We start from the raw sequence: 22,500 nt of genomic DNA, 5'->3' as shown, positions 1-22,500 counted from the left end.
GTGTGGAGTGTGTTGTGGTCTCAGTCCTAACCGAAGATCGGTCTATGAGCTCTGAGCTCGCTCCGTAATGGGGAAGACTGGCTGGGTGATCAGCAGACGACCGAGGTGAATCACACACCTGTATAGACAACACACATCACTTACGATACTACAGTTCAGACAGAAGAATAATAATGATGATAAAGAAGCTGATATTGAGTATAGAAAAGAATAGTTACAGGAATGACAACGATAATGATGATCATCATCATAATGTTAATACTGTAACAACACTAACAACAACAAAAGCGACAACAACTACAACAACGATAGCAACAGCAGCAACAATAGTAGCAGCAACAACAGCAGCAGCAGAAAAGGAGAAGGAGGAAGAAGATAAGGAAGAAGAGCAGGAGGATGAGTGATAAGTCATACACATTAGATTGCGAAATAATACAACATTCATTAACGGAATGGTCAGCTTTCAAAAAGGTCTCTCTCCTAACACAAAAAAAAATATCAATGGCAACAGTTTGCCTACTCATCCCTCCAGCCAATTTTCTCTCTACACACACTTTATAATATCAAGGAAGGGTGGCTTGAAGTTGAAATTTATGAAAACAATAATTTAAGCTTATATCGTGACGGAAACACGCGTTAGACTTTTACTGCGCGTTGATATTACGAGGCACGTTAAGGATGGGAGGTGGGATATGGAATGAAGCGAGAGTGGGGGAAACGGAGGGAGGAGGCAGAGAGCGAGGTGATGTTAAAAGTGTTTTTCTTTTCTATCAACGATTAATTTTTTTCGGCTCATTTCATTCATATTTCCTTTACTTTTTCTTTTCATTTGCAGGTTGATTATGCTGGCCGAGCTTTTTTTACTGGAACTCCTAACAATTTTCTCTTTTCTGTCTGTGAAACATTGTGAATGCAATCGACACAACTTTAAGAAATCTGGAGCTACTCAGGCAGAGAACGCGTCAATTTTTTTTTTTCTCATAACTCGAAATCTTTTAAGAGCGCCCTATCGGGACACCGCTGGATACACATTCATCTTCCTTTTTTACGGATCCTTCTGCGCACTCCTTTCTTCTTTCTTTCTTTTTCTTTTCAAGGAGCGCTGATTAAACGAACTTTTTTTTTTCTTTTCAAGTGAAGGCTCAACTCTACTATATAGAAAAAGTAAGAAGAAAAAGTGATATGAAAACATGAAGGCACTAAGTCTCACTAACGAACCGTACTGCACGTTAGTCAGGAGAATTTTCGTGGTCATAATAAGCTTGAATAAGGTACGCCTTGTTCCACGGTCGAAGGTGTGTGTGTGTGTGTGTGTGTGTGTGTGTGTGTGTGTGTGTGTGTGTGTGTGTGTGTGTGTGTGTGTGTGTGTGTGTGTGTGTGTGTGTGTGTGTGTGTGTGTGTGTGTGTGTGTGTGTGTGTGTGTGTGTGTGTGTGTGTGTGTGTGTGTGTGTGTGTGTGTGTGTGTTTCGTACTTCAAGTCCTTGATTCATTTTGAGCCCCCCAGCGTTTGAAATTGCAAGGAAGCGGAGCAGCACAATGCTACGCGCAATATTTCTGTCTGGCCTGCCTCTGTCTTATCATTTTACATTTTGTTCTCTGTTGTCTGGTGCTCGCGCTTGTCGATGAAGGACGCCCACACCAAGGAGCCCAGACAGGGAACACAGCTGGTATGAGGACAGGTAGCCCTTGGTGTCGCGCTGCTGGACCATTTATAAAGGCTGGTTGAAGCCAAGAGGATGGAACAAGGCGACCGAGGCAAGGCACTGCGCCGCAGGCACTGGTGTGTGTAATTATTATGAACGCTGCCTTGTGTGTGTGTGTGTGTGTGTGTGTGTGTGTGTGTGTGTGTGTGTGTGTGTGTGTGTGTGTGTGTGTGTGTGTGTGTGTGTGTGTGTGTGTGTGTGTGTGTGTGTGTGTGTGTGTGTGTGTGTGTGTGTGTGTGTGTGTGTGTGTGTGTGTGTGTGTGTGTGTGAGTCGAACTCGTAGTCTTTCAGTATCAAAATACAACATTTTTCTTTATATTTATGTATCTTGTTTGCACACACCATTTTCTCTGGCAACACATTGCATTGAGTTATTGGTCTATTTGGTAAACTGCACTTCAGGATATTATTTTCTCTTCTTGACATAGAAACTGTCCTGCTGTGTCCTCTTAACGTTGGGTTTCCTTGCTGATGCATGTCTTTCACATTTATCTCTTCTACTTGTGCAACACACACACACACACACACACACACACACACACACACACACACACACACACACACACACACACAGATGCGGGTGCCGTTATTCACCGATGGTCATCTGCTGGTCTTGCGACACAGCCAAGCGTTCTCTACGAAAAAATCTCAGAGCTTAGTGTGTGTGTGTGTGTGTGTGTGTGTGTGTGTGTGTGTGTGTGTGTGTGTGTGTGTGTGTGTGTGTGTGTGTGTGTGTGTGTGTGTGTGTGTGTGTGTGTGTGTGTGTGTGTGTGTGTGTGTGTCGAGCATACAGTATTCTGTCGTCTCCTTTATTAAGAGCCATGTCATCTGCTCTTGCCAACAGTACCCATTATCCTCTCATCATTTCATTACCAGCGATTACTTTTTCACCATCCTTCGACCATTTTGCTGCCAATTCCTACTTATTATTACGATCACCACTCAACACCTGTCGACACTCATCACACACACTTCCTGGTGTTTCTTTCCTACTATTTATCGTTCACCACCATTTCTCACCTTCGTCATCATGACAAACATTACTCCCCATCATCCTCTTCTAAATTTCTAGCGTCCATCCTCCCCATCATCTATCCCTTTTTCTTTTATCCCATCTCCCTTATCGCACCATCCCCCCTCTCTCATCCTTATCATCGCCTCCATCACGCTCCACGTGCGTCCATTCAAGACAGATAACGGAAGATGGACAGTATTGGAAGGGCCTGTCTCCACTATTTCCTCCTGTCACCCAATCTATATTCAATGCAGTGATTGATGGTTCTGGGGGTTGGAACAATAAACCACACAGTTTTCTAAAGAAGGATTCCCTCTGCAGTAAAAAGTTCAAATTCAATGAATGTCTGAGGATTGTCTTGAGCTATAAATATAGTTTAAATTTTAATTCTTCAACTCCTACTGAATTAGCTTTAAAGCATTTCTTAATTGCTTTCCGTGACAGAAGACGACTTGATATAGAGAATCTTAACCACAGGGTTCATGGAACGTGTCTTGCATGTATGAAATAGTTTCCTTTCACACATCTCTAAACAGGGAGGAGTTAAAGGAAATTTGCCTCATCAACTCATCTCTTCCAGGTTATTGTCTTAAGTCTCACAGTTCGCCGCAGTTCTTTCATCTTCTGCTGTTTCTTACTATTATAGCTGTGGTTATTGCTCTTTTAAATCTGGAAATTGCATTTTTCACCTTCTCACCGCAGTCCCACTGCACAAGACATTCTATTTTTGTCCATATCTCTAATGCTTGGAATTAATCAATACTTTGACCGTTTCATTACTGTTGTAAATTCCAGAAAAAAAAAACGTTCTTTTAGCAATTTTTCGGTCTTACTATTACTTTCTTACTTTCAAAGCAGTTTCAGAATCCTTATCAAGACCTAAATACAAATAAATCTTAGACTTGACTGCGTTTTCATATTACTTATTTTCATTTTCGGGAACATCATTTAGAGTATGTACTTTCGTTTCTCTTGGTACGTTACGAGAGCCATCGCCAGTCCTTAGTAGGTGGAGCGAGCAAGGCGGAAGGATCGGAAAGATGGGAAGAGAAAAGAGTGTGGAGCAGCTAATCTGAGACCCAATACGTGAACGGGTAATTTATGATGATAAAATGATTTTGATTAATTTCCAATGGATTTGTTTTGAGTAATTAACTAATTGTACGGGAATGTATTCGAAAGATCGCATCCGAGATTAATTATATTTGTTGAAAATATCTTCCTGCATTGCTTCATAAGCATAATAGGAACTAATTTGGGAACATTTAGAGGTGGCACAACAACAAAGAGAGAGAGAGAGAGAGAGAGAGAGAGAGAGAGAGAGAGAGAGAGAGAGAGAGAGAGAGAGAGAGAGAGAGAGGGGGGGGATTTACCATGAATGCAAGTGGCAGATAAGAACATGTATAAATGGGTGTTAGATAAAAGAAAACAAAAACTGTGAAGGAGAAGGCAATTCATGAGTCATTAAAGATACGCCGCAGGAAAGAAAGACGGGGCAGATGCAATTAACTAATTATTTGCGCGTCGATCCAACGATTTCCAGGTACAAGTGTGGAGCAAGTGAGAGGAATCCTTATCACCCAACATACTATCACCGGCCTTCCTTGACGCACTGTCCTACCTCTTCCAGTCGAAGAAGAAATGCAACTCTTACAAAGGATTATAAAATGTCCCTGAATGACTTCCCGTGCACGAGTATCAGTATTCTTTGACCGTCAAGACTTCCCATTAAGCTTAATAGATTATAGACTGCATGCAAGTTTACAGTAAGAATATAATTTGAAAGACACAGCTGAGACCAAAACAAGTGATTATTAAATACTTCAAAATCCTCAGTATCTGTAGTTTTAGTTTAGCTTAGCAATGTCTCCCCACATCTACTGAGGCGTCGTAATGGTGTGAGCATTCAAAAGCTCAACGTGGCGATAACTGGGTATTGGTTGTGCCCTGATTGTACTTACCCTCCTCAGGTGACGGGCCTGGCGGTGATAGTGGTGGGCGTGTGGTGCGTGGCTGGCGATGGACGTGACGTGATGCTGGTCCTAGCCCCCACACCTGACCACCTGCCCACTCTCATTCACCTGGCGTACGGCTTGGTGGGAGCGGGCGGAGTGGTGCTTCTCACGTCCGTGTTGGGCGTGTGGGCAGCCCTAAAGGAGAACAAATGTGGTTTAGGATGGGTAAGTGGAGCGTTAAACACGAGCAGTGTAATGATAACAGTTGTTTTTGTTGTAACACTCAATACAATTACCACCATCCTTACCAACACAACCAACATTAGCAACACAGCATGATCACCAACAATTGGAATGGCAAGCAATGCAGCGAGCAGGAGTAAAAAGTACCAGATGGATGATAATAGTGTCTGAGTGGTGCGCAAAATGAGTCTGAGTGGGAGAGTGAAATTCTATACTGTAGTGTACGCAGGTAACGCACGTAGCGAGTAGCAGAGCGTGGCTTGGTGTGAGAGACATACTTAAAGCTAACTGTCATGGCTAATTTATCGTTTCTGTTCCTATCTCTACATCCGCCGCCGCCGCAGTACGTGTTGGTGGTGGTGGCGGTGATCAGCGGGGAGGTGGCAGTAGGGGTGTTGGGGGTGGTGTACCAGCTGCGTGCTGTACATAACCTGGGAACGTCTCTCACCGAGCGGCTCAAGGCCCACTATGCCGCGCCAGGCCACGAGACCTTCACCCTCGCTGTCGACTATGTGCAATACCAGGTAAGGCAGCACCTCATTCCAACCCCTCCACTCCGCTTCTGTATGTCTGTGCTGTGTGCTTGAGTCAGTATGTCTGTTCCTGTGTGTGTGTGTGTGTGTGTGTGTGTGTGTGTGTGTGTGTGTGTGTGTGTGTGTGTGTGTGTGTGTGTGTGTGTGTGTGTGTGTGTGTGTGTGTGTGTGTGTGTGTGTGTACCGCCACCGAAAACGAAGAGAGGAGGTGTAGGTGAAAGGCAGAGAATTGGGGCGGAGACACACAATTGTTTTGGACGCTCAACCTTAAAAAGGATATGAAGACATAGTGGGCTCAGTTTCCCTTGATCCACGTTTTCTGTTGCATTTCAAGAAATATTGTTCTTCCTCCCCTCTTGGTATATACCCGGCCACCACCACTCCTATGAAATGTTCCTCTGTGTTTTGTGAGACAATACTTCCACTTTGTTCAGTGCCTCCCACTCGGTCCCTCACCACCCCATTGTTTCCCCATGACCTCCCATCCCTCCCAGCCCACCCCTTCACTTTATCCTGGCTTTTTCCTCCTGCACCTGCTTCCTCTCGTTGTCAAGAGGAATTATGAGAGATGATTTGTGCTGCAATGTCTACCTTCATTTTTAATTATCTCTATTGGAAACTGTTTTTCATATATCTATAATTAATAAGTATGATTTTATTGCATATCAACAGCAGTGCAAATACAATAGTGATTTTACTATGTAAATAGAATGTTTCTTTTCTTCACAAATTCTATTCTGAAAACTCTGAGCTAATCAATGAAATATAACGAATACAACGATTAACAGGTGAGGGTCTACTCGTAGTCCTAGTCAAGAAGAATGGCCTCGTAGCGAATATTCAGAACAAAATTTAAATATAATTGTCAAGAGTTATTTTGGTAATCACTGACCTGAGTAAGACAGAGGCATTGTACGTTATGCTGTATAAAGTGGAAAGAATTTTAGATTGTAAGGAAGTGGCCAAGCGAAATTGGAAAACTTACCACAAAGACGTGAAACTTGTCCATTATACATTGTATTTTCTTTAGTAATTCTATTCAATTTGTCACTTAAGATATTTGACACAAGATAAATCCTTAAAGAAAATATAAATGCATAGTATGTTCCACACAAACACATAGTGGAGTGAGTAGATAACTCCTCTAGAGAATGAGTTGCAGGCTTTTCAAATTTGCAAGTCTCCAGTCGGTCGTTGCAAGCTGTGTATTGCACTCATTTCACACAGCAGTCCATAGTGTGACTAGCTGGCCACTCTGTTAGGAGGGTTAGGTAGACAGGTACATATAGCGCAGGCGATCAGTGGTCTTGTGGGAGGAGCGTGACCAATGGGAGGAAGACCACCTAACTCAGGGTCAGATTTTTTTTCTGTACCTAAAGGAAAAAAAAAGTTGGTGAACTTGTATTTCATCATGTTTTAACAGTTTTGAGAAGGTTCTTTACTATATTATAGGTTATTGCTGGAATGACTAAAAGAACAATGAATATAGTAATAACAATAAAAAATAGTAATAATAATGATGATAAAGTAATAATAATAGTATATAATGATAATAATAATAACAACAATAATGATTATAACAACAATAATAATAATGACAATAATAATAATAATAATAATAATAATAATAATAATAATAATAATAATAATAATAACAACAACAATGATAATAATGATAATGATAAATAAAAAGAACAACATTAATAATTCTGTGTGTGTGTGTGTGTGTGTGTGTGTGTGTGTGTGTGTGTGTGTGTGTGTGTGTGTGTGTGTGTGTGTGTGTGTGTGTGTGTGTGTTTGTGTGTGTGTGTATGTGATTGTTTGTTGAGATGTACCAGTTTATTTATTTTATTCTATTCATTTATTCCTTTTTGTCATTTCGAAATAGTGACACTGTTTCTCCATCCCCCAGCCATTTCATTTTCAATTCCTTTTTCAAATATGTTGCGAACTACAGCAGCATCACGAACTATTTCAGCACCGTCACTACTCAAGCGTCGGGTGGCAAAGTGTCACTTACCTTACTGCCTTGGCAACGGGACTTTGTAATAACAGCACTTATCAAACCCTTAACAGACTTTGCACATGGGCGTCACTTACACGCATGATAGTCTACAGTGGTACTGATTGGGGAAAAGCCAAGGTTACATAACCTGAAACACTTAAAAAACGCTGCTTTAGATGATTTTATGAATAATAGTGAGAAAATTTGATGGGCATCGTGACAACCGCATTTCTGTAGTATTTTCTTTTTAAACAATCATGTCACGTGCCATTACAATCATCACGCCAACCACCACACTCCAACGGCCACTCGATAAGAAGGAAATAATATAACAAATAAATAAATCACAAACAGGAACGTTCCAGGCATTGTTTTCTGTGGAAAAGAAAAGTTTGGAGAATATTTTAGTTGTATTCACTTCTTTTTGCTTAAATAAAAACTAGTTTGATTTAAAATTAGCACCATAACATGTATAAAGCAACGTAAAATTATCAAAACAAAAGTTTAATTTCATGAAATAAATCTCTTCCTCATCACTCAAAACTGTGCAAGAGTAGCGCCTCATGGCCTCAATGAGTACAGTTGTTTCCTGTATGACAATGTTTATTAAAAACTCCCTCTGTATTTAGCTTCAGTGTTGCGGTGTGGGCGGCCCGGAGGACTGGAAGGAGAGCACCTGGTTCCTGGAAGGTGTGGGTGGTACTGGCCGTGTCGTACCCCTGACCTGCTGCAGCCTTCACCTCGCCCCTGCCGCCTATGTCAACCCAAAGCCCCTCAACACCACCCTGTGTCAAAGTGATGAGCCGATCGCACAACAAATTGCCCGCCATCAGAAGGTGAGAGAGAAAATAAATGATTAAGTATATGTATATACAGAGAGAGAGAGAGAGAGAGAGAGAGAGAGAGAGAGAGAGAGAGAGAGAGAGAGAGAGAGAGAGAGACACAGAGAGAGAGAGAGAGAGAGAGAGAGAGAGAGAGAGAGAGAGAGAGAGAGAGAGAGAGAGAGAGAGAGAGAGAGAGAGAGAGAGAGAGAGAGAGAGAGAGAGAGAGAGAGAGAGAGAGAGAGAGAGAGAGAGAGAGAGAGAGAGAGAGAGAGAGAGAGAGAGAGAGAGAGAGAGAGAGAGAGAGAGAGAGAGAGAGAGAGAGAGAGAGAGAGAGAGAGATTTTGTACATAATGCTTCGCCTTGGATGTACATAGTATTTTTAAGTATTCATCTAATATTATCTATTAAAATTAAGTTTAGTTATTACTACATTACAATTTGTTTATAATGTAAGTGTAAGGGCAGTAGCTTTAAGATAGCTCACCTACGGCAAGGACGAGCTTTAGCATAGGCATACTTAACTGTCCCATGTAATATACATAACCACCTGTTTAAATAAAAAAAAAAAAAAAAAGAGAGAGAGAGAGAGAGAGAGAGAGAGAGAGAGAGAGAGAGAGAGAGAGAGAGAGAGAGAGAGAGAGAGAGAGAGAGAGAGAGAGAGAGAGAGAGAGAGAGAGAGAGAGAGAGAGAGAGAGAGAGAGAATGTGTTCGGGCGTATAGATAGACTAAAAAAACGTGTGGCATTGCCGTATCTCAAAAGGCTGAACAAGTGACAAGATCAAACTGAGAGAAAGGTGAAATAGACAAGGTAATCAGAAAGAGCAGAGCTGGATATGACCAAATGAAGGAGAATTGTGAAGGAAAGCGGCCGCTGGCGGGAATCGTGAGTTAATGGCGCAAACTTACCGGAGGCGGAGAGTTATGCCTCCCCATAATTCAGTCATACATTGGCCCACAAGCGACGCTATGTATTATCTCTGGTCACTGATAACTGCAACTGGTGGTGTGGTCGGTGACGAAGGGAGAGGCCAGCCAGGCAGAGGGCATGTAGGGGTGGACAGTGGTGGTGATGAGTAACAGGGTATCAACAAGAAACATTAGAAAAGAATTAACAGTCAGACGTAATAAAATAAAGGAAGGTAACCTCATTCAGTAAGGAATAGTGTGAAGTGCCCCTCAAAACTAATACACCTACACGAATGGCACCTAATAGTATTCGATCAATCGGAAGGAAATTAATAACACACACATCTATTGGCCGATCAGAGACCTATTTACAGAATGCAATCTAGTGGGACAAAGGAAGCTGTTATTAACCTGCCATCTGGCGGCCGACATCTGCAGGTCTTCCTGCTGCGGGCCACGCTGTTGCTCTGAAATTATTATAGAAAATGGGAAACCTTGCGACATTTCCACCACGATAGGTTTCATTTCGAACACACCAATACAAAGAAGAGCAATAAGGAAAGTACTGAAAATACAAGTGTTGTATATTAACTGTTTCTGGTAAAATTGTATGAAGAGATAAACCCAATATGAGAAACCGTAAAGGTGAGACTCATTTATGGTATAACATTACCATACCAAAAATTAAAATGAGGCTACAGCATGAACGATTTTCTTTTGAACAATCGACGAGAAAAGGAAATATAGCGTGAACCTTAGCAGAATAGACGGAGTTAGGGCTGAGGGGAGAAGGAGAGGGAGGAATGGGATGAATGAATGGACCTCACCCAAAAAGAAGGATGATATAGAGAGGGATCAGAAAGCATTGTGGAAACGGAAGAACACAGATTTATAAACGACAAAAAGGATTATTTGGATGTATGAGGCAAAAGAGGAAGGAGAATGCAAGAGAGTAACAGAACGGATGGGTAAGGGAGAGAAAAAGAGTTTGGGTGGGGTGGCGGGGAAATGGAGACAGGCGATATGTATCATGAAAGGATTCCTGGTACATTTTTGTTGTGGAGATGAAAGAAGGGGGGAGAGAAAATAATATATAGAACAGAGAATCACTGTGAGTCGTCCCTAATTGGATACGAAATAAAATTCTCTCTCTCTCTCTCTCTCTCTCTCTCTCTCTCTCTCTCTCTCTCTCTCTCTCTCTCTCTCTCTCTCTCTCTCTCTCTCTCTCTCTCTCTCTCTCTCACTCACTGTCACTGCCACGTGCACCAAACGAACGAGAGAGAGAGAGAGAGAGAGAGAGAGAGAGAGAGAGAGAGAGAGAGAGAGAGAGAGAGAGAGAGAGATAAACTGATAACATCGATACAAACGAATGCACGTACACAACACACACCGCTTTCAATTGATCAGAAAGACAAACTGCGTTCTTTTCTTTACTATTTGCCATAACGTTCTTAATTTTTTTTCCATTCTGTTGTCTTTCATTCCTTCCTCAGTTCTTTTTCTTTCTTTTACTTAATTTTGTCCTTTATCAGTTAACTGCTTCTGTCGTTTCTCCTATCAGCGGCCTTCACGCACCTCATGCTCCCCAACACGAACACGTCAGCTATAAGTGCCACGGCCAGTCAGAACTCAACGCCGGTCCAGCAGGTGGAGCCACGCAAGACTTCCAGCTCTTTTCATCTGCAGTGGACATTTGGTTTTGTCGATGAAGGCAGATTTTTTCTCTCCTGCTTGGAGAGCGCGGGGGTGAGCCATGTGTGAAGAGTTGCCATCTCCGCAGTCCTCGTGCCGGCCGGTGACAGGCAGGGTAAAGTTTCATTCATCGTACGTAGGCACTATTCACACACTTTGGGAATGCTTTAGGAAAAGAACTTTTTTCTTCTTTCTGTCCCAAGTAAAGTAGTTACAATAATTACGAATATTCATATTCAGACATTTGCGAATGACACATGGCACAAGTCACCGAGTGTTTGTCTACTTATAAAAATAATGGAAACTCCAGTGACCACGAGGCAATGATGGTGGTTGGGGCCCTGACAGTCCCCAACTGATGATGCTGACTTCGTCTTGCTCAATCAGTCAACTGAATGTTTTGCTAAAAATTAATACTATTAGTATTAATTAACTTCGTCAAACTGTAACACACGCGCACACACACACACACACACACACACACACACACACACACACACACACACACACACACACACACACACAAAACTTAAAGAATCTAAGTAGAAGATTGTAAGCGATTAAACTATTTTTTCATGTTTATTCCTGATAAGCAAGACAAATTGACACATTTGACCTTTCATTTTTGGTAAATCGTTTGGATCTAAAAAAAAAAAAAAAAAAAACATCGAAGATACTGATTTCATATACTTTCATATGCATCATCCTCATGATTTTTGCGACTTCAAGAAGGTTTTGCTTATATATAAGTAGGCACAAGAACGCCACTCGTATGTCGGAAATTCGTTCACACATTTTCTAGACAGCAGCAGGTCTTTATTTCTATGATTCTATAAATTATCCAAATCTTCCATCTGCACTCCTGCAGCGAATAGGACAGCCCTAAACGCTGCACAAAATTTATAGCTAAACGATTCCCTTTACTGATGTGGAAATTAGCTGTTGTCTTTACTTCATTTCACTTCATTTGTTTCACCCGCAAACTGTGCCGCTTTATTCCCTCATTTTGTCTCCTCATCACATGAAATTCTTCAAGAAAGGACGATGAAGAAAAAACGGGAACTCAAATGACCGAACCCTTCTGGGACTGCTGCCGTGTGTTATTTTTGAAGAGCATGCAATATCGGTTGTTTTTATTTGGAAAAAAAGAGAAAGCCTTTTTGTGCAGGTTTTACCTAGCGTTCTTTTCACATGGAAAAATGGTATCTTCCAGCAATAACAACACGTAAGAACAAATGTATATAACCTTTTTGTTCCCTGCACTATTTCTTGCTCGACACCAATTCATTTTTGTATTCTTTATTTATTCATCTATTTTTCTCTTTTACATTACCCTATTGAAGTTTGCAGGACACGAGAACACATCACCAATTACCATTCACTTTTCCCTCTTGTATTTTCCTTTTTTACAAATCACAGAGAAAAATTTCACCATTCCTGAAACGTATCCTGAGAACATGAATCACAATACTTCTCTGGCAAAACCTTCAGATCATGATTAGCGGACACAGGCTTGCAGGAATGATGCTGCTTCTTCCGTGAACTTACAGGTGTTGTGTCATTACAAACTGTCAAATGTTTATTCCATCTCTGGCACACACACACACACACACACACACACACACACACACACACACACACACACACACACACACACACACACACACACATCCCCTCCCCTTCTCTCTCTCTCTCTCTCTCTCTCTCTCTCTCTCTCTCTCTCTCTCTCTCTCTCTCTCTCTCTCTCTCTCTCTCTCTCTCTCTCTCTCTTCCTTTCGTGCATCCAATCGAGCAGGGTCGTGAGGAGTATGGGGAGTCTGGCATGCAACTCTCCCTGGAAACGCCACTTCTCGCTCTGCAAAATTTGTTCAAAGAAAGGCGTATGCAATTGTATCAACAACAAGTGCATGTTGTACTTTGTGGTATATCTAATTTTCACGATGGTTGACTTCAGTTTGTCCATTCTTATCAGTCGTTGTTAAGTTGTTAAGTTAAGCAGGAATAAAAACGAATGTAAGAAAATGAAAATGAGAATAATAACACCTCTATAATATTGGCCATGTTAAGTTACAGACAAAAAAAAAAACAACAACCTAAGAGTCCTTCAAAGTTCAGTGGAGTTAAAATACAAACATAAACGATGGAATATTGCTGAAAACTGAATCATAAAGTCAATGGGTAAAGAGAGCGGCGGTGCCCTTGGGGTCGCTCATACACTAATCTTATCATGAGGAAGCTTAATTTCTCCGTCCACTTTCCTGTTTCCTGGTGCACGATATCAGACGTTCACCAGAGTGTCTGACATGTTTGAGTTCCTTAGGCGCAATTCCTCAGAACCATGAAAAGAAAATTCGGTATATAAGATAATTTTGTAGGATAAATAACTAGTAAACAGTAGAAGAAAAGAAGCAGAAAAAGGTAAAGAGTAAGAGAGCATTGCAGTGAAGTCAATGTAGCGGAGGCGGAGCATTCCTAAAGTTATGGGAACAGAGTTGTAAGGGTAGGCGGGGAAATGGAATGGAGAGAAGGAAAGAGAACGGAAAACAGGAAGGAAACCATGTTCACTATAATTAAATAATTTCCACAGCGAGCATTATAAAATCCCTTGAGCTTTCCGGATTCAGCACCCAAGGCTTATGAAATATTAATTTCGTTATGTTGCATAGAATTTCGTGACTGTTTATAAGTCAGCTGTGCGAAAAAAGGGCCATAAGTTGATTATTCAATTCTGTATTCAGTGAAGGCAAAGAAGTGTGTGGACGTGCCAGCGCTTCGAAAGAAAACAAAAAGATTAATAAAGTTGTGCATGATAGAAAAGTGATGTACAGAAGACAATAAACCTTAAGTCATGCCAATGTGAATGTACAGGATAGTGACGGAAAGGATGAAGATTATATGAAAGAAGCACACAGTTAATAAATGTAGTAGAGATTATATGAAAAGTGAAAAAAAAGACAGGAAATAAATGCAAAATTGGAAAACAAAACAAGCACAAAACAAAAAAAGTTAGATAATATATAAGAAAGCAAGAAAATTGTTTCATGAGAGGGTATGGGAACATAGAACACAGGGACCATGAGGAAAATTAAAGGAGTTACTCGAGAGAAGGACGACAAAAGGGAAAGTCGCTTAGTGGCTTACTGCAAGCGCCATTTCCATGAACTGCAAGGTCCCTGAGTCTACAAACGCCTTATTAACTGCTGCGAGTAGCACGCACGGTGGGGACGCAATACTGAATCCTCTATTTCTTCCTGCCCTTTCAAGAAAATGAAAAATAGCAGAGTGAGGTACGCAAGGAAGAATTATGAAGATGAGAACGAAGAAGACGACGACGATCCTGACGACGACAACGACGACGACGACGACGAAGAGGAGAAGGAGGAGGAGGTAGAGGAGGAGAAGGAATAAAATAAAAAGAAGAAAATAATGAGAGGATAATGTGTTAATCGCGGTGAGGCTTAACATTAATTATTTCATAAGTCTCCTTGAGCAGACACTCGATTATTTTGTCGAGCTTGGATGGCACGGAATTATTGTCTCCACTTGTTAGTGTCAGTCTCTTTGTATTTGTATATTTGTGCCATGCTTACCAGCACTATGTCCCGCCGCACACTGATACTGTATTAGGCATCCTAAGGTCGCGTCAATCATGACGTGACACAAATGATCGTGAATATATCGCTGAAGGTCACTCACGTAATATTTGGAGTTGTGTTTCTGCTTTGCTGTACCACGTACTGCATGTATTATAGACTTAAACGCATAGTTGGGTGTGATTTAAAAAAAAAAGGGAAAATAAATTTGCTAATGTATGATTTTATAAAAGAAAGTTACTTTTTTTCCCTATCATCCCCCACCCATAAATTTGTCTAATGTTCTTTAAACCTCCTTATTGACCCGGCACTAATAACCTAATAACTCAGTCTGCTCCATTCTTCCACCACTCTATTTGAGAAGCAATGTCTTCCTCTCCCTTTCTTAAATTTACCATGAAGCCGTTGTCATCCCGATTACTAAATCTGAGTATTTTGTTGAAGTCATTCATGTTATATCCATTTATTTAATACTTAAATACCACTACCAGATTCCATCTTACTCTATGCCACTCTCAAGAATATAGATGAAAAAAAAAAATTTCGCAAGAGACATTTAACACCCTACTGTATCTTTTTAGTCATTCAACTCTACGTACTCTGACTCAAGCAGACAACACTTCATCATTCCCACAACATGGAGACCAAAACCACACAGTGTAATCTAGATAAGATCCGACCAGTCCCTGGCAGATATAAGTTCAATATTACATCAGGAGTTGTACTTTTATCATGGTCTTTCAATAACCATCCGTCACACCATCACCACAATCATCATTACTCTTTTCATCTCTTATCAGCATTCTTCTTCTTGCAATTGTTTGAATCATCGTTCCTCACGTCATCGCTCTAATCATCGTCATCCTCGCCGCTTTGAACGTTACACATCACCGACACACACGCATCAACACGCCCACACACTGCTACAACCCTGCACCGCCATGACGACCAACGCAGCACCATCAAGACAGAAGTCCATAGTTTTGTTCATTCACACAACAACCGTACCCCAGCGCCCCATACAACAACACACACACACACACACACACACACACACACACACACACACACACACACACACACACACACACACTACTGTTTATGGTGTTATTCTTTACTGACACATCTACTACGCAGTGTCCCTATCCATCCTTGTATAGAGTACTGATCCTTTGTACATGAAGGGGCTCAGTTCACTCACTGTCTTCCAAAATAAAGTAAAGTTAAAAGTTTTCCGTCATACTGCTTCCTCTCCTTTTCATTGTCTCATTCACCGTCGTGACGTCTCATCTCTTGCTGTCTGTTATCATTGCTATCGGTTATTGCTCTTCATGACTCGAAAACTACATACTTCCGCCCACTTTTGCCCAATCACACACACCCCTTACTGCGCAATTTTGTTTTTGACTTATTCAGCTCCCTTCTTTAATGCAGGAGTTAATCAGTATTCCCATTTTTTTTTCTTTTCTTTTTTATCCCTTTCACTGGTAAACTCTGAAAATCTCTCCATGTTACTGTTTTCTTCAGAATCTAAATTGGCTGCTCTGCCTCGGTGCTCCTCTCTCTCTCTATTTCCTTTAGAGAGCACCACTGTCAGCGGGCTTTTTCTTATCCTCCTATTTTTTTTTTCTCTCCCTCTGAACCGGTTATTCTTCTAACCACCACACACACACACACACACACACACACACACACACACACACACACACACACACACAGAGAGAGAGAGAGAGAGAGAGAGAGAGAGAGAGAGAGAGAGAGAGAGAGAGAGAGAGAGAGAGAGAGAGAGAGAGAGAGAGAGAGAGAGAGAGAGAGAGAGAGAGAGAGAGAGAGAGAGAGAGAGAGAGAGAGAGAGAGAGAGAGAGAGAGAAGTGGGGGATAAGGGGAGGGGCAGGCGGTATATAAGAGTACATACAGACTAAATCTAACAACTTCACACACACACACACACACACACACACACACACACACACACACACACACACACACTGTATAAAAATATATGGATATACACTAGCGCAGGACTTCTTCACTGCTTATACAAAAATTAATCTAGGTCATCACAAAGAAGCTCACATAAGTAAAGTTTGGTAAGAGGGAAAGGGGAAAACAAAACGACTGAAAATGTGAAAGAGCAGAGCAGACTTGAAAAGGTCAACGGAAGAGGATTGGATTAAGGGAGAGGAAGAGGAGGAACGAGGGATGGTCTGCTCATACGGTTAGCTTTCGCCTCCTGTTTACCCAGTCTGTTACCTCTGCGGGAGGCGCGGAACATTATTTATTTAATATTTTACGAGCCAAGCCTTCGCCTCCGCACCCGGTGTGCAGGACTTACGCCTCACGCTCGCCTGCAGTGCCTCCAACTCCTCTTTTATATCTAACATTTGTAACTTTATTCTGCCTCGCTTCAAGAGGTCACACTGTTCGTCAGTGACCATTGAAAATGATAATATGATTTACGTTACTGGAAATAACACTCAAACAATTAAATTAGACGGCAAAATAAATAAGAAAACTACTACTATTCTATCAAATCAAGTTTTATTATCTATTAACTTATGATTTCATTACCTATATTTCAAAAATTATTCACCTACAGAATATTCCTCCACTAAAGAGGACATAGATGAACATGGTTAAAAAACGAGTAATTACAATAACATGCTAATATATATATATATATATATATATATATATATATATATATATATATATATATATATATATATATATATATATATATATATATATATATATATATATATATATATATATATATATATATATATATAAAATTAAAACATAGATCGTTTTCTTTATAAACACTATTCACATCAGTTTTGAACACGCCCAATTCTCAAGGTCTTGATAAAACAGCTAATTCTCAAAGTCTTCATGTTCAGAAAGCACGAGTGTTGCAGGAAGTAGTGAATGTTCCGTCTCCTGAGAGGGACATCACAAAATTACTGCATATAAGTCATTCGTTGTTCCGTTAAAAAAAAGTGTGTTGTCAAATTGAAGTGATTAGTTTTGCTGCATTTTACCCTCTTTTCTTAGGAGAATATTTTACTGTGTAAGCTATTATGGTGCAACTGTCCTGAATAATAACGCGAAATTTATTAAACATTAACATATCAATCATAAAAAAAAGAAAGGAAAAGTGGTAGATATATTCGATCTAATTCTGGTTTGAAATACTACCTCATTGTTATTATTGTATTTATTATTATTATTATTATTATTATTATTATTATTATTATTATTATTATCATTATCACTATTATTACCACTATTATTATTATCATTATTATTATATTTTTGTATTATTCTAATTATTACTATTGTTATTATCCTCCTCCTTCTCATCATCATAAGGTATAGTTGTTAATATAATTACAATGACTGCTTCTATACTATCATCACAATTGTTATTTTGGGTTTCGTAACGTATTGGAGCGACTCAATATTGCAGCACCGTCACGCCAGCACGCCAGAACAGTTTGCTCAAATCCCTTGGCTCTCTATTACTATCACATTGCTTATTAATGCTTACATTGCACCTGGTTCTGAGGTACAATTAACCTTCATACGCAGTGGATTTTCTCTCTTATTTCACTTACGCCAATAAGATAAATGACTTAAATCAATAGTAATAAATAAAACGGTGACACGCTACTAAGCTATATGGACTTTCTGACTTTTAACAAGATACATTGCATTGTTCGTTTAGCAGAATGAAAGAAAAGAACATTAGTAACGTCATTAGAAACACTAAGAACCTTAACAACGATACTCAAAGAAGGGATCTCTCTCTCTCTCTCTCTCTCTCTCTCTCTCTCTCTCTCTCTCTCTCGGTTTTCGTTGTTGGTGTCGTCGAGGCTGTGCTTTTACTCTAAGCGTGCAACAAAGCAATAGAGTGCCGCTCCTCCACACAAGGTTGAATTCCCTGTCACATGCCTTTGTGACACGTCCGCAGAACCCACATTCTTGAAGGTATAGCACCGTGGTTCCCAAACTTTTCCTGAGCGAGTACCACTTGGAGGTCCCGTACAGTCCTGGTTCTAGAAAAACTCTGTTCCAGCAAATATGAATTTATTCACAACAAGGAACACAAATCAATTTAATGCAAAGGATTCATCTGTTTCTTCTTCACCAGCTGATCGATGCCAGATTATCTTGTGTAAGGCAATAATGATTTTTCTGTGAAATGAATGAATTTGATTTAAGTAGAAATCACATACGATCCCGAAAATGATCATATACCACCTTAAATGCCTCGGCGTACCACTAGTGGTAAGCGTTCCACAGACTGGGAATTACTGGTATAACATATCAAAAGGAAAGAGAAATATTTCGCAACGAAAATCTAATAAACATCTTATTACTAAATATTAAAATGACTTTCCTAGGAACTCGTTATCGTCACTCATGTTGAGATGGTGACGGCGGCGAGTCTTGAATGTTCAAGTTTAATTATTTAGTTATAATACGCGGTGCATCCAATGAACTATGAAAATACAGTAGAGGACACATTTCCCTTTACTTTCCTACACGCACTCACATATTTCCTGACTAACAATGAAAAATATTCATATACTCTTTTTCTCTTTGTTATCATGAACGGCAAACGTAGGACTTAGCTTGTCTCATTTCGGATGCACCAACATGAAAATTCCAGCCTGTTTATGGATGCATTTCGTTGCTGTAGCTCTAAAATATTAAGCAAAGTTATCCGAAAGATTTAATTTCCGGGACAAAGTTGTGAGTATGAAACTTATGTTCAAGACACTATGTTTCTGAAGACTATTCCATTGGAGCGACTTACCTACCTTGTTTTACTAAGGGACGAGTTATGGTAAGTGACGAATGTGCATACTTGCGCAGACTTCGGTACCGGGCTAACTCACATAAAGAATTATTGATGTTCCTCTTTTGTAACAAAAAAAGATATTGCACGGAACCACACATGGCAAATTTTGACAAAACAGAAAAGGAACGCAGTTCACCAAAAACCTAGAAAGAGAGTGGACCTTCGCGTGCCGAAAATATTGGAAGTGAAGGTGACTGGTGCGGACGTCAGCAGGAACAAGGCAAGAACTGAGAAGTAACAGGATGGCGGTGAGTTATGTCTGCTTTGGCTTTACAATGGTGCGGCACTGCCTTCTCAACCAGCTACTGTTATGTGTATTGAATCTTTTATCTTTTATTAAAGATTTCAGTAATCCTGAGAGAATCGAAGGCCTTCCCAGACAGACTACATGTCTGTGCTTTTCATTGTGAAGTGTGTGCGTGTTTCATTAACGAATTATTGATAATAATGAAACCAATAAATGGATACTACCAATAGGATGGAATAAGGTACAATAATATTGTACATATTCATGTACCAGAAGGTAAGGCGCTTTGTAACCAAGATAGATGATTCTTGTGATCGCCCTGCTGGTGAGCTCTATCAGGTCTCCAAGGAACAAGTGTCCGACTTAGATATCATGGCGAATGGAACATCTGATGACATTAGATGTGTGTGTGTGTGTGTGTGTGTGTGTGTGTGTGTGTGTGTGTGTGTGTGTGTGTGTGTGTGTGTGTGTGTGTGTGTGTGTGTGTGTGTGTGTGTGTGTGTGATCTCTCTCTCTCTCTCTCTCTCTCTCTCTCTCTCTCTCTCTCTCTCTCTCTCTCTCTCTCTCTCTCTCTCTCTCTCTCTCTCTCTCTGTCTGTCTGCGTGTGCCTTATCGCCTCTCAGGACGGTATGCTATGAGAGGCGCCTGCATTGATCCACATAGTACAATTCACCGTGGCTAAATGGAAGCTGAACAATAAACTACAAAAGTCTGTAATTTGAAGAAGTAGTTTGTGAAAGTCTCTTCAGGAGTTAGGCAAGAAATTTGTGTAACTTTTCTCTATAGTCAGCATTACTCTACTAACAATTTTATTCATTGGTTGCAGGGGTGTGTTGGACGAGTGGTGGGCTGGGTGCAGGCTCAAAGTGGACTCATCACAGGGGTGGGTGTAGGCGTTGGCGTCTTGGAAGTAGCAGGCCTAGTTGCTGCAGCTTCCCTGTGCCGCGCCATACGATCCACACGAGACTAGCAGCACGCCACCATGCCCGCCACACACAGCCGCGGACGGAGCATAAACCACACATGCTCCGCCACACATCACACCACAAAGCCTCAGCGGGATTCCCAGAGGGGCGAGCAGTGGCACAGCCGGAAGGCCTCGAGTCTTGAGGAAGGCTTCAGTTTTACGCCTTGTAAGTCTCGACGAGGCCACTCTCACCTCAACCAGCAGGGACATCGCAGCGTGGGCGATATCGAGGAGCTGACACGCATGGAAAAGATCCTGGATGAGTGGACTCCTTATCCTTCCATTAACCACATTGCGGGAAGTCAGTGGCACACTCCACGAGCTGGGCTGCGTGGTGAGTTTGGTGGGCGTGGTGAATTAATCGGAAAAGTTGCTGTTATCAGCGAGAGGGGAGTCGGTGACCCCAGGAGAGGAGCCGGTAGAGAGAGATCGGTCCAACACAGAGAATATGTTGGAGGTAGAGGAAGAAATAGCTTCCGAGATTATGGTGGTATCGAAAGAGGAAATGTAGGAGGAGGACTCAGCATTCAAAGAGGTGAATTTCAAGGCAACATGCGCAGCAGAAAGCTGTCTTTTCCTCAGCATGATCCAAAAACCACCGAGACAAGAAACAGAGCAATTCAAAAAGGAGACAAAATTCAGAGTGAAGGCAGCATCGAGGACCAGCGGGGAGGAAGGTCCTGGAGATACAGGCAAGACAAATTACCGACTATCAGGAGAAATAACTACGGTAACATCGAAGACAAGATTATGAAGAGGCAAGACGAAGTAAAAATCACAACTGCGCAAGCTCCATCACAAAACAGAACTAACTGGTTAACGGAGGCAACTTTAAGAAAACTGGAAGATTACCATAGCGATAACTTTTCGGACATAAGTTACACGACAAGAAAAACTGTGGGGATGATTCCTCAGCTTAGAAGTCGAGACGAAAATAGGCATAAAAATGATCGAGAGGAATTGAATACGCCCTACAGACCTCCAGTTAGAGAGAAGGAGGATGAAAAACAGAAAGAGGAAGAAAAACCTGAAGAAGAATATGGTTTTGTCAAGCGAGGAATATTGTTTTGGGACGCTGAACGAAGACGAAGGGAAGAAGAGAGAGGGGCAAAGGTGCGAACAGCGAAGTGGACGGAAAGGGAAGCAAACAAGTGCGTGAGAGAAGAAGAGTGGATATATAAAGAGCAGGACACAGTATGGATTGCCAAGAAAGATAGGAATATAAGGATGAAGAACCAAAGAGAGAGGAAACTGGAGGCCGAGAGAATGTTCACAGAAAACAACAGTATGAACAGCACGAGGCAGAGAAAATACGAAACAAGAAAAGGCAATAAAAACAAAGGAAACTACTGGAGAATAGGATATGGCGACAAAGGACTCAACAAAGAATTGAAAGTTGTGAGGATCAGCGATGACCAACTGACGACCTTCTGAACAACACTGGGAAGAAAGGAATCACTACACTAACATTATATATATATATATATATATATATATATATATATATATATATATATATATATATATATATATATATATATATATATATATATATATATATATATATATATATATATATATATATATATATATATATATATATATATATATATATATATATATATATATATATATATATATATATATATATATATATATATATATATATATATATATATATATATATATATAGAGAGAGAGAGAGAGAGAGAGAGAGAGAGAGAGAGAGAGAGAGAGAGAGAGAGAGAGAGAGAGAGAGAGAGAGAGAGAGAGAGAGAGAGAGAGAGAGAGAGAGAGAGAGAGAGAGAGAGAGAGAGAGAGAGAGAGAGAGAGAGAGAGGTAAGTTTATTTTTTTAACAACAGTTTGAAAGTCTGACTGAGCAACCACACCACTTCTCTTTCAGAACAACTAAGTAAGCTTTTCCTTTAACTGTATCTTTAAGGTTT

General features: G+C 40.6%; 1 protein-coding gene across 6 annotated transcripts in view; it reads left to right on the top strand.

Annotated features, from left to right (window-relative positions):
- LOC123505456 (CD151 antigen-like) overlaps window positions 1-22,012 on the top strand; it is a 37,430-nt gene extending 15,418 nt beyond the window's left edge. For 2 of the 6 annotated variants that reach the window (XM_045256768.1, XM_045256767.1), the window contains 4 exons: window positions 4,689-4,898; window positions 5,261-5,440; window positions 8,084-8,290; window positions 20,413-20,702. In XM_045256768.1, coding sequence (XP_045112703.1) covers window positions 4,689-4,898; window positions 5,261-5,440; window positions 8,084-8,290; window positions 20,413-20,556 — 741 coding nt within the window. In that variant the 3' untranslated portion in view covers window positions 20,557-20,702. Of the gene's footprint in view, window positions 1-4,688; window positions 4,899-5,260; window positions 5,441-8,083; window positions 8,291-10,745; window positions 11,405-13,614; window positions 16,089-20,412 lie in introns of those variants that run through there. The other 4 variants (XR_006675139.1, XM_045256766.1, XM_045256769.1 and 1 more) reach the window with 4 other exon arrangements.
- Window positions 22,013-22,500: the final 488 nt, after the last annotated feature.

This window comes from Portunus trituberculatus, chromosome 18, assembly GCF_017591435.1.
Source record: "Portunus trituberculatus isolate SZX2019 chromosome 18, ASM1759143v1, whole genome shotgun sequence".
Taxonomy (NCBI): Eukaryota; Metazoa; Arthropoda; class Malacostraca; order Decapoda; family Portunidae; genus Portunus; species Portunus trituberculatus.
Note: the sequence above shows the minus strand (reverse complement) of the source record. Positions and strands in the feature narration are given on the sequence as shown.